The sequence below is a fragment of the Phasianus colchicus genome, chromosome 1 (assembly GCF_987193195.1).
Source record: "Phasianus colchicus chromosome 1, bPhaCol1.hap1.1, whole genome shotgun sequence".
Lineage (NCBI taxonomy): Eukaryota > Metazoa > Chordata > Aves > Galliformes > Phasianidae > Phasianus > Phasianus colchicus.
In genome coordinates this window covers 121,946,807-121,959,792 of record NC_143436.1, presented here as the reverse complement: position 1 = coordinate 121,959,792, position 12,986 = coordinate 121,946,807, and the positions used below count along the sequence as shown (strand labels likewise).

Sequence of the window (12,986 nt, the reverse complement as noted above, 5' to 3'; positions counted from 1 at the left end):
ATACATCCTAATGCTTATAGTTTTGTTCATTGTGATTTGCTTTGGAATGTCTAATCACTTGTAAGGAATTCACCTTTATCTTTTTTGGTCAGTGGTTTTTAAACTTAAGCCTTCAATTCATTGTTTTAAAGCCATATTTCAACCAGCAGAAGCCTGAAGGGAAAAATAATCTTCTGAAATATATGGCAAGTCTGTACATTCGCAAAGCATTTTCATCTGTTTTCCTTCTTTTTCACTATTTCCAATCACAAATCAGAATTAAAATTAGAATATTTGTATGGCTCAGGTAGAAATTTTTACAAAAGTCATTCTTTGATCCTTTCCTATCCCTTTTTCTTACCACATTCTGTATTAGAAATGAGAAAATTTCACTTTCTTCAGCCATAGTGAACTCAAAGCTTCAGGAATAATATAAAGGTTGTGAAAGAATCTGTATTATTTTCCTAGTAAATTTTTCCTTTCAGTTCTACTGGTTTTCTCTGCTGTTGTCTCTCTGTGCTCATATTTTGTGAAATGTCCTCACTTCCCTGTTTGTAGATTCCATTAAGCCACTAACAGTTCATTTTAAAGAAACTCATTCTTTGTTTGCTAGATTTAAATCTTACTTGCATTCGGTGCATTAAGCTTTCCAAGTCTCAGTTACAACAGTGTTTTCTTAAGGGCTCTTTTTAAGTTAAATGTACACAAAGGGGTAGGCAGAATAAATTCAAGTACAAGTTGCTAGTATTGTCTCATTTTTATAACTTAAGTGCTAACCAACAAAAAGTGCCTTAAGTCATAATTTAATCAAATTTGTCAAACTCAAATTTTACTGAAGTAATCTGTGATTTAAACCATTGTTTTAGTTGCATTCATCATCTTGGCACAGTTTTAGGAGTTACATTATTGATGGTAGAGAGTTCAGATCTTTATTAATGAAAGACAAAACAAATTTAGGAAATGTTTCCCAGTTTCCTGGGAGGTCTTCGAGTATTGAATTTTATCTGGTCCTTACTGCAGAAAGAGTTACAGCTTCTGTTTCATTTAAGAAAGGAATTAAGTCATATTTGGTGGCCAATTCCATGCATATGATGGTTTCTGAGGGAGTACTTAAGTTTTTGCTTGACGTACCTTCCAGGAAGTTTTTATTCAGAAACATAGATTAATTAGAGATGGTGATGTACTTGTGCTATCCTGGTGTTGTACTTTTGCTATCCTGTCTGACCTACCTTTCAGCTTATACATTTCTTAGTTTCGGGATGCCTCTTAGTTTGTGAATAGTAGATTTTGTGACTATTGGCTCCTGTAGGTACTACTGTATAACAGCTGTTAAGAGATAGTGCTTTGGTGTTGCAATAATCACAAATTACATGCATTTCTTGTTTATTTTTTTTAAATTTGCCATTAGCAGAGTGACCAGATTCCATCAGAAACAAATTTAACAAGACCTCCAGTAAAAGATTCCTCCAGAGATGTTACAGCTGCATTTCATTCACGGCGAAAATCTGAGGTCTGAATCATGCTAAAGTCCTTAAAATTACAATTAAGAGGCAAAATTTTGTTAATGCCATTTTGGAAAAGGTGAACAAACAGCACAGCCAAATATTTATTGATTATGGGGTATGTGGTTTGAGACTGGCAGTTTTTCATAGCATGAATTGAAAACTGTCTGTAGTAAAGTTCAGAGTTTATTCCTTATGTATGTTAGTTAAAAACACTGCAAATTAGCCTTTCATTCTAAATAGCTGACTGTTCTTTTTTTTAGGGTGGAGCATATCATGATCCACACACAGAAGATGGAGCATCTACTAAGGAAAATAGAATTCTGTATAATGAAGCTGTTCCAAGAAGAGTTGGCAGTTTTTACAGAGGTAATTTTATGGTGCATCTTTAAAAATTAAACAATAATTTTAACATGGAATATAAACAAAGTAGTGGAAGTTGGTGCAGAGAATTAAAATGAACAATTTAAAAAAACAATTGGAGAAAGAATTGTTACCACACTTTCAGATACTGGACGGACCTACTCGGTTGTATGTAGTCATTGCATTAGTATTCAATCTGTGCAAAAAGCATTTTTGCATATTTAAAAGCATATTCAATGTAGTTCTTCGTAAACCAGAAGATAATTTATTAGGGAAAGTTGAACAAAATAAATGAAAATTGCTGGAGTAAACTCTTCTTTTTTTTTTTTTTAAATATCAATTCATATTTTCAATTCTTACTAATATTACATCTAAACACCTTTCTACTTGTGACACACTGACATGCTGATTTGTCTTAAATAATATGATACATGGTTCTTCCAATGCTATTTATTCGTTTGTTGAAACTTATCTTTGTATCTTTTGTGCATGTTTACTAAAATTCAGGGTTTCAACAAGTAAAAGCACAGTTATGTAAGCCCAGTTGAGAATTAATAATAAAGCAGGAGTGTGTTCATGTACATAAGTACCTAAGATGTACTTATTAGGTACTATATATATGTGTGCATATACATGCATGTTTATACACGAATAGATAGTATTGTGGTATGGAACAATAAGGACAGTGATTTGTGAGCAGCTGTCTCATGGCTAAACCTGGGTAATCTTTTTGAAAAGAACAAGGATGACAAGCTAATTACTGTCCTACGAATATTAGGAGGCTTGTGGGACTCCCCTGAACCTTAAGTAGTCACAATCAGCTAAAATTCGATTATGAGTCACCTAATAACCTTAAGCAGAGTTGCCAGTCTCCCTCTGATCCTCTTCAGGTTGATCAATTGGCAGATGACCTGCTTTAGCCATGTTCAGTTCTGCCAGTCCTTGTCAGTTCCCATTGCAGTCATTTAACTACATATAGGAAACAACTTCATTTTAATGCACAGACTTAACTATTTCATTGGAGAAGTGCTATTATATTTGAAGTATACATTGATAAAAGTATATGTAAAAGTTACTGAAAGAAAAACTTAATATGAAACGTTGTAAATTCCTATTGACTCAATTCTTAAGTATTGACTTCAAACAGAGGTTACTGGCATGTACTTTTGTACTAGAAATTAATCAAAAATTAACAATTCAATTTTGGTAGTACACTAGTGCTGCAACTAGTGTCTGATCAGTTTTAATCCAGTGCAGATATTTCTGATGTTATTCATAATTCTGATAGCAAATTCGTACTTTAGGTTGTTACTTGTTTTCAAAAGTACAGTATTTTTGTTTAAAAAACATATTTGACTTTGATCCCTTCATTTTTAGTAAGCAATCTTGTACTCCTAGTTACGTTAAATCTAATTTTTTTTAAGATTGATGTTTTGTTTTGTACCTAAGGCTTGTGTTAAGACAAAGGGATAGCTGTAGTATTTTGTCTTTAATACCAGTAATCCAGCCTTTTATTCTATTTCCTGTTTCTAACTATCAGTCACACTTGCAAGCATCTTTAGATGATGTTTAGAATATCTTACCAAGTTTTAGTGATGCCATCATTTTACAATATTACCTTGCAATTATTATAAAACAAGGGCTTTCCAAACTGTAAAAATTAAGAAGTACTTTTCTGTGCTTCTTACATAAAGTGCAACTGTCACTTCATTTGTTTTTGTAGAAGAGGGAGAGAGAAATCATACAACTCAAAGATGTGATTTTTGGCAGAGCTCAGTATACAGTGTTTGCTATTTCTCTGTTCAGTTCCATCTCCACGTCCAGACAGCACGTACATAGAAAACAATGTGTCAAACAGAGCCTCTGTACTACCAGCAGACAGCAGCACGGTGGCAAACCACTCAAAGAGACAAACCACCTTTGATACCTGGTGAGTTGTTATTTACACAGATGTGTAGAGAATGGCAGGGAAAAAAAAAAAGGATTTTTAAGAGGAGGAAAAAAAACCTACAAGATTTTTTTTCAAAATTTGCTATTGTATATTCATGCTTTCTTTAGTGCTTCCTCTGACTGTACTGACATGACATTGCATGTTTGCTGTCCCCTTCTGAGCAACAAGAAATACTTCATCGCATTGAATGCATTAGAAATGGTGCTCTTTTGTCTGCTTACTCTTTTTTTTCCATTATCAGCCTTCGGTTAAAGATAATACAAAGTGCTTGTGTGCATATAGCAAACCCCTAGCTTCATCTGTGGATTCTAGAAGCATGAATTGTCAAACAAATGTAAAAAACATATATAAAAAAATGCATGTTTCCATATATAAAATAGGACTCTGTTAATGAAGAATACAATATTCACCCTGCAGTGGGGACTGCTGCTTTCTTTGCTTATGCATCACAGAAGGAATTGAGCACATTCTATGAGAAAGTGGCTAAAGCAACATCTGAGTGGCGTATATTGATTTTAAAAGATTTAGAAGTATCACATGATGCTATTGTATAACATAGAGCGATTAACTCTAATTATGCTAATAGAATGGCAGCATATGTGTAGCTTTGCAGGACTTAAAGGGAAACATCTTAATTTTCTTACTGTGAGAGCTATATAGTTCTGAAATAGTCTTAATGTTCTACTTCGTTCAATCACAATAAAGCACAGTGAATGAAAACAAACGGTTTCAAAGGATTGTTGGGAGGGACCGTATGCATTCTCATGTCTAAAGTGTACTTTGTACCATTATCTGAAACTCTGCTCTCTGAAAGTGCGATAAAATTATGCTAGCTAAAAAACTGTTTCAGTGGTTTGTTAACATATTGTGTTTTCATGTGAACAATCTGTGAATTATCTGCTTAAAAAAGAAAGGAGGAGGGACACGAACAAATGGTATCTCAGCTTTTGTTCAGGTTCTATACCCATGTCAGCAGCGGAAGATGTTTACTCCAGAACACTTGTCACCTGCTCTGATTCTCTAGAATCTGCTTCCTGTCCTTCAGTAGCTCCACCTACATCAGTTTTGTTTGAAAGTTAATTTGGGGATCTGGTCATTTATGTAAAAAGATGGTACCATTGTTGTAATTTATGTGGATAAATAAGGTCTTTGTTTTCACTGTTGAAGCTTTTTACATCTTCTCTTGTCCTTCATATTTGAAGCTTCTTATCTTGCATACAACAAGACAACTGGAATCTTGTTTTCCTTTCTGTGTCATTCAGTAATATATTACCTTTTATTATGTGGTTATTGCAAAGGAACATGTAATGTTATTTCAACTCTGAACTGAAATAATAACATATGATATTAGAGCTGGTTGGGAATTTTTTGACCAAGTATTTATTTTCCTTACAATTACAAATTACCAAAATCAAAACTTTTCAAAGGAACAGACTAATATCAACTAAAAATTTTTGGAAAGAGTCTTCAGTTCCAGGATTTAATTGCCAGTCAGAACCAGAGAAATACTCAAAATAATGAGTACTGTAGGATCAGCATTATTTTTTGGCACGTGAAGAACTCAAGTGCAGAGCCTTTGTTCTTTGTTATTTAAACCAGAGACTTGAACTGAGATCTTGGCTCTAAGGAGTGAATGCCCCAAACCAGAAGTTAAAGCACATTCTCTTTTTACTCTAAATATATTCTCCTTTAGAAATTTTATCTTGTTGAAATAATGAAAGGGCCACAGAGATGCAAAGTATAGCCTAGTGGAAAAAGACCCTTGATTAACTTTGAGAGAGTTAGATTTAAGTCCTTGCTCCATTTAATATACTCAAATATTTCCACAAAGTGGAACAGCTCCTTTGAGAGAAAAACCCACAGAATAATCATTTAGTCTTGTGAAATGGAAAGAATGGCAATGCCCTCAACAGCGGGTTAACTTTGGGATGCATTCCTTTCTCTCTTTCCTTTTCCTACTCCCAATTTTCCTGAAATGTTTCCTGCCCAGCTCTACCTGTTGCTCTGTGCAAGCTGTCCTGGCAATGGTCTAATGTTGTTGCAAAATTGTTCTGTGCTGTGAATGCAGATTCCTGGGTGATGTAGAGTCTGTGTTCCTCTACTTACTTTTCTGTATAGAAGTTGTGTAAATGCTTATGAAAATGTTGAAAGTTCTAATGGATTGTGATTTTGCTTACATCAATTTTATGATGAAGTAAATATTTGATGTCTGAAAGACATACATAACTGGTACATGACAATTCATCTCAAATTATGAGTGACATGTATTCCACTCAGACTTGCCACTGCTGTAAAATATTGCTCCTCTCATACTATTGCTCTGTGTTACCTTTCTTCTGTCAAGGATTTTGTGAATGTTTGCTAGACTGAATTGTCACAAATGTTCCCTTGTCTTTGTGTGCATTTCTTCACTCTGTCCCCGCTGTCCTGCCTCTTCGAAATAAAGATGTTATAAACTCTACTTTTGTGATCAGGTTTTACTATTAAATTACTATTTTACTATTATATTACTAACCTATTTTGGAACTTCTGAGAATCTGATTTTGGGGGGAAAAAAAGGTATATTTTACATCTTTCTAGAAAATCTTTTTGCTTGAGTTTAGTTTCCTCTGAATGACCTTGAGCTTGCTTACTATTCCGTCTTTAGAAACAAACATAGATGTTTGTTGTACAAAATTGTACAAGTTTCGCCTTGAGCTGGGCAAAACTAGTAGGTAATAGGCAAGATACTTAACCTTGATCTGCTTGTGTGCCAGAATGCTGACGTGTGTTACCCTTAGCTTTGCATTATTATCATTCTGAATATCTCTTTGGAATAAACTCTAATGCACAGTATCACACATCTTACTGGAAATGCTTGATTGCTTGCAAGATATTTGGAAACTTTTGGAAAGCTTTGTTGCATAGATCTTTTTTGTCCATTAAAGCTTATTTGTTCTGTGACAGCTAGAATATGTCGTATCTGCCTGCAAAAAATAAAAATGAGGAATGCATATATTATTTTCTAGATGTGTACAAACAAATAAGCACACAAACACTCTGTGACTCAAGAACATCCTATTCTTAGGAGTGTCAGCGGCTTACTCTTATCTGTCGTTAGTTGTCAGGACTCCAAAACAATTTATATGTTACAGATGTGACCCAGCTGGCTTTAATATTGCTGTTTCAGTGTCAGTGTGAAAATATAGTCATGCTGAGTTCCCTGAAACTAGCAGGTTACCAACACCTGAACGAGGCAGCTGACAGCTTGTTCGACTGTCTGCAGTATGAATATTCATGCATTTCAAATTCACTCCAGTTCGTTTACAGATACCTAGAATTGATCTAAAAATAGAAAAAAAAATTCCAAATTTGTAGTTTGCAAGTTTAAAAATGAACAGTGTGTTACAGTGGTGTGGGTGAAGGCTTTAGGAATTTGCTCGGCATAGCCTGAAGATGTTCACCTTCCAAGTGGTGTCACTTTCCCTCTGACATTTCCTTTCCAAGGCTATGGCATGTGCATTATCATCTGCTGTGTTTGCTTTTTTCAGCTGTTTGGCTGCATCTCAGCCTCCCTGCCAGTGCATGTAGGCTTTCTTCTACTAAACAGTGCCTCTTTCCTGTCCCTTCCCTGGTCATCAGTGGGTTTTGTTTTGTACTAAAACTGGGTAATGAAATGTAATGTTATTTGCAAGGAAGCCTTCTACAATTTGTAGCCATCGATATTCTGTCTGAGAAATAAGCCTGATGAACTACAAGCTTATGAAACCAAGTTTAAGTATTTCCACTTTTTTTTTTTTTGCTTACTGATGTTGAATTATAGAGGGGGTGCTATGGGAGGAGTATAAAATGTCTATGTGTATAAATACATAAAGGATGTATGTATACATATAAAGTATGTATACTTTTTTTTCTAAAGCCATAACATGGTGATCCTAGTAGTTATAGTGGCTTCTGCTTTTTATTCAGTATATCAGGTAGTAGAACATGGTTTTATTCCAACTAATAAACCCTACCTTTTTCATGAAGAAAAAAAAAAGTGACTCTTATCAGAGATCAAATCTGAACATCGCTTTTCAAGCTTTCAGCGCCAGGCTCTTAGACCAATAAGTCTATAAGCTACAATGGGCTTCAGCTTGTGGGATTGATATCTTTGGTAAACTATGTATCTGAGATGCTTCTGAGGTCTCTGACATTATCTTGCTTTTGTTTATGGCAACGGTATGACTGCCAACAGTTTTTTATTTTGTTCATTCACTTTTCTTTCGAAGACGTTTCAGTAACTCCTCCATTAGACCCAAATCCTACTCATGTAACTGAGCAGTTCTCTACAGAGAACAGTATTGTGGCACTTAGAGGATTTCTGACCCAGCTCCCTGCTGAGATTAAGGTTAATGAAGAATAACTTAAGCTGAAGCATGAGGAATTGCTTCCAGAAAAGAGCTATGTGTGGTATGAGTGTATCTGTGGCAGCATGAATGCAGCACGCTTCTTACTTTTCTTTTTTATGTTTATATTAATAAAGCACAGCAGCTTGCCTGCCCCGTGCCTGTTTGCTGCTACACCTTGATGTACCTGCACAAGGTTGGATGCCATTTCTGCCCAAAGGGTGATAAACACTAGTGATAGTGATAGTCACAGCATTTCTCTTGTTTCTGTGTCTTTTTCTAAGTATCTTTGAGCAGAATAACCAATGTGATCTGTGTTATGCGTGCTAAGCACGCAGGAGATGCATACAAAAAGAAGTGTAAATAATGGAGAAGAGCATTTTTTGCTTTTAATTTCTGATTGAGAGCAAGTTCTGTCAGTGAGGACTTTTCTCTAGGGCTGGTCTTAGTTGCTGGTAAAAGAGGCACTGTGTGACAGGCTGTGGTGTAACTGCTTGCTCTCCAGACCTGAAGCTTTATGCAAAATACCAAGACTTGACAGTTACATTGTAAGATTTTTTCTGATAGTCTTTTTTTTTCTTTTTTTTTTTCCTGTACTGTCCATTGTCTGAAAACCATCTTTTGGGATGCCTAAAATACCCCAGTATTTTATCTCATCGATCCAAATGTTCTGCTCTATTTTTACTCGTTACGAAATCCTGGTGTTGAAACTTCCTGCTATAATGCTATATATGTTCGCTCTCTTGATATAATGAGCATGTGTTTTGAAGCAGTTGCTTTTCAAGGTCAGTGCTTTTTCAGACAACTGTACTGCAATATGAGTCATAGGAGTTAATGACATAAACCCGTTGGTGTAAAACCACTGCCTTTTGGGTAAGCAGCAATTGGAAACGAGCAGAGTTCTCAGCCCCTTACTTTTCTCCATTGTCTGGTCACTGGAATCATAATGAGGGAATTACGGCACAGAGTTTCGCTTCTGTCTGTTCATCTGCTGTTGGGAGCACTTTTCATGTCCAGGTTCATTGGACCAAATAAAAGAATTATACTTGACTGAATCTGTCTGAAAGTGTGGCAAAAGTTGTCCCAGGTTTTATTCTGAAGATTAAATTCACCTTTAAAAATACAGCGTTTCCACTGAAGGTTGGATGTTGGAGCAGAATAGCCATAGCAAGACACTGACATTTTAAAGGACAGTGCAGAGTAACCACACTGGGACCTAAGATCTGAGACTGGTCCTTTAATAGGCAGCATAGTCACTAGGTTGGTAATTTTCACTGGGGCCATGGTATGGGGTGTCTGCAGATGTCACTGTGCAATAGCTCCTTTGGGGAAAGGTGTGAGCAATTCTCAGCCCCATTCACATGACTTTCAGAGTATAAGCAAAATATCTGGGGCATTTGGTTTCCTCTAGGTTTCCTAATAGATTAAAGAAGATGAAACTCCCTAAAATAAATACCATTTAGTAAATAATTCAGTAGTTATTTTGCCTGTGTGAAGTCATTCTTGAGAGTTGACAGATTCTGTAAAGCTTTCAGTAGTGTTTACTTTTGGGCTTTTTCCTTGATGCTTTAGATGAATAATACAGAACTTCGTGCTGTTATGCAATGATACCAAATCCAGGAACATGACATAAAAGAACATGACATAAACAAGTATCTTTAGCAATGCAGGATCTTTATAATATGTCATAGAAACCTAATAATTATATACTGAAGTAGAGATTTTTCCCACATCAACTTTCACAGTTCAGATTTTCACATTTTGTCTATCACATTGAATGCTTGAATGTTTTCTGGATCTAAGATCTAAGTTACGAAAATCTAAATTAGGAAAATTCCCACCATTTCCTCTGCCTATAAATCTTTCCCCTACGCACATTTATCTTACTCAATAATTACACTTTATTACAGTGTTTAAACACTGCGTGCATTTCCATAGAACCAGGTAACATTTTGACTATTTTGGGTAGAATTCGAGGAACTGATCAAACACTGGGAGTGAAGATACTCTTATCAATAAGAGAGGCTTCTCTAGTCATTCCCACTCCAATTATGTGTTTCCCATTTGCTTGGAAAATAATGTCAGCTTGGCATATAGTAGCAGCTGAATCACCAGCTTGCAGCGTAGTGCTTTAAGCCAGATTTAGAACCCAAAGATAACTATAGCAAACAGCAAAGTATTGCTACATTACAGTTGCTCCAAGAAGAGCTGCTTTTCCTTGTCATCCAGAGCCTTGAGAACTGTGGCTGCCATCAGCTTTTGCAGCAGGACAGCAGAATCATTTCATTTTTGTTTTCGTACACCTCAAGGCTGAAAAGGGCTATTAGAGCACCAAGAATGGCCTCCATTGTGTTAGTTGCCATTAAATGTCATCAGTTCTCTGGGGTTGAAGCCCAGTAGTGTACCCAGCAGGAGTTTATGCAGTCCTGATTTGAAATGTCAGATTTCAAAAACTATCAAAAAGATGCCAGTCTACTTCACTAAAGAGTTACTTCTGGTGGTTAATAATTTTCATTATTAAAATCAGTGCCTTATTTACAATATGGTTTCTGTGGCCTCATCATGTACCTACTTGTTATGTCTTTGCCCTCTGCTTTAAAGATCCATTGAAATTACTCTGTAATTTCTTCCTGTATAAGTACCTGTACACTGCAACCAAGGAAACTAGAAATGCTGGGGTTTGTGTTTTTTAACATACTAAAGACTTGGAAATCTCTGACCCTTTTAATGTAGGCTGTTCTTTCTACCCCTGTGAAACTTCCCTTTGCCATTTCCAGTTTTCGTAATACCTTAAAGGGCACTAGAACTGCATTCAGGTCTGACTCACTACTGTCCTACATAAGCCATCTTTCTATTCTATATCAGGACTTGACATACATAGTTTGCTGCATATGCTTTAAGTAAGTAGCATGCCGTTTATCAACTGTGGATAATTCAGCTGTAAGCAAGAAATAAAGTGAAAATAAATAAAATTCCAACTTCAGGCAAGTCAACTGTTCCACTCTGGGGTCATCTTTTTTTGCCAGCACTGTCTCACCCATGTGTAACAAAATAACTGAAGTATTTAAGTTGAAATGGACCACAATAGATCCCCAGACTTCCTTGATGGTAAATTTGGAACCATGTCAGCAAAGGTCAGGAATTTTGATCGAAATTGGTTCTGTCTGGCAAACTTTGCAACTCCTGGCTCTCCACCAAGCAGTGGATAAACTGGACCGGTGCTTTTATACTTCCTCATCATTTGTATGTTCTCCAAGTTATGATTTTAATTTTTCTAAAAGACCTTTGGTGTAAATACTTTGGTTGGAATATTAAATTCTGGCTTAAAAGAAAATAAAATAGAAATGCATGCTTGCTTTTCCCCTAAATAACTACTCAGTGGTTTGAGCTAATCATTTTACCCTAACACTGTGTTCTTCCTACTCCATTTAATAAGGTAATTTGTCCGTTATTTGTATAGTAACCTTTGAACCAATGAATGCTAAAATACTAAGAATCTTAGTGCTTTGATCATTAATTTTCATTCTTTGGTGTAAGGTCTCATTATTATGCAGAATTTGCATAGTGTCAAAATGAAATCTATCTTACAATACCTTATCTCATGTTTAGGAAAAGTCCTGAAAATCTTAACAGTCACTCTGAACAGCTTAAGGAGAAAGAAAAGCAAGGTTTTTTCAGGGCAATAAAAAAGAAAAAGAAGAAATCTCAAACCGTAAGTACACAACTATTTATAAAAGAAAATGTAGTTATCAATTTTAAATGGCACTATTTGAATATGCTAGATTAGTACAGTATGTTTCTATTATTTGTGGTCATACCTGCCTGTATCTGTTTGTTATTATTTTATTTTCTGTCAGATACAGTCAGATACATGTGCTATATTATGTCTTTGTATTCATTCAGATACTTCGTCATCCAGTTTAGATGCAAGTTTTAAGCAGATGTTGCAGCAAATTCTTTTGCAGTATATGGTGACTCCATTCGAAGAGTAGAAATGTATTATTGTCCTCTGAGCTTGAAAAATTTCAGACTCCCATTAAGAGATCAAACTGCTTTAAAAGAGAATTCTTTAAGATCTTTTTCACAGCACGCTCTTGATGACAGCTTCTGTGTTGCTGTACCCTGTGACTGGAATAAGAGAGATGTGTCTTAACCATTGCAAATGCTTTATGTTTTTTGGTGATTGTGGCTTTTGTCACCTGGTGTAAGTCTCTTATCTTTTCCGTATTTACATCTAGGTTTTGGAAGGGAAAAAGAACTTTATCAGAGGGCAGTGGCGAGTTAGCATTTCACAAAATTCTATAATGAAAATCCCTATAGAATAAAGCTAAACATCGTCTTATCTCATTCTTGGATGACAGTTCTGGAAACAGTAAAACACTTAAAATTTCATTTGCATTAAGTCTGAATAAAACAGAAAGTAAGCTAAACTGCAGGTACTTTATCTAAAAATTGGGGCTTTGTAATTCTCAACCAGGCCACCAGAAGAATGACTTATTTTTATTAGTAAAGTAGTATGTTGCTAAATTTCATGTGCAAAATAGCGTCATAAAAAAAACCTTAGTCTCTTTGTTGCCTATTCTTTTCAGTGTATGTCACACTTTCATTTCCCTGTGCAATGAGTTCTGGGTAGGAAAATGAAGAGTTCAACTATTTTTTTAAGATAAAACGTGATAAAATGTTTTTTAAGATTTATTAATTTGTTAGTGACAACAGCTTTCTGATATTGTTGTTCTCAGTGTAAAAATAAAAGGATAAATTTCAGATTTTACTTGGATTCTGAAAATGAAATTATTTTACCTAGTATTGAGATCATCATCACCA

At 35.4% G+C, this 12,986-nt stretch overlaps 1 protein-coding gene across 9 annotated transcripts in view; it reads left to right on the top strand.

Annotated features, from left to right (window-relative positions):
* The window catches only part of CDKL5 (cyclin dependent kinase like 5), a 129,554-nt gene that overhangs the window by 100,598 nt on the left and 15,970 nt on the right, over nucleotides 1-12,986 (top strand). For 7 of the 9 annotated variants that reach the window (XM_090124883.1, XM_090124878.1, XM_090124873.1 and 4 more), the window contains 4 exons: nucleotides 1,388-1,489; nucleotides 1,745-1,850; nucleotides 3,651-3,774; nucleotides 11,772-11,874. In XM_090124883.1, coding sequence (XP_089981009.1) covers nucleotides 1,388-1,489; nucleotides 1,745-1,850; nucleotides 3,651-3,774; nucleotides 11,772-11,874 — 435 coding nt within the window. The remainder of the gene's footprint in view (nucleotides 1-1,387; nucleotides 1,490-1,744; nucleotides 1,851-3,650; nucleotides 3,775-11,771; nucleotides 11,875-12,986) is intronic. The other 2 variants (XM_090124892.1, XM_090124893.1) reach the window with 2 other exon arrangements.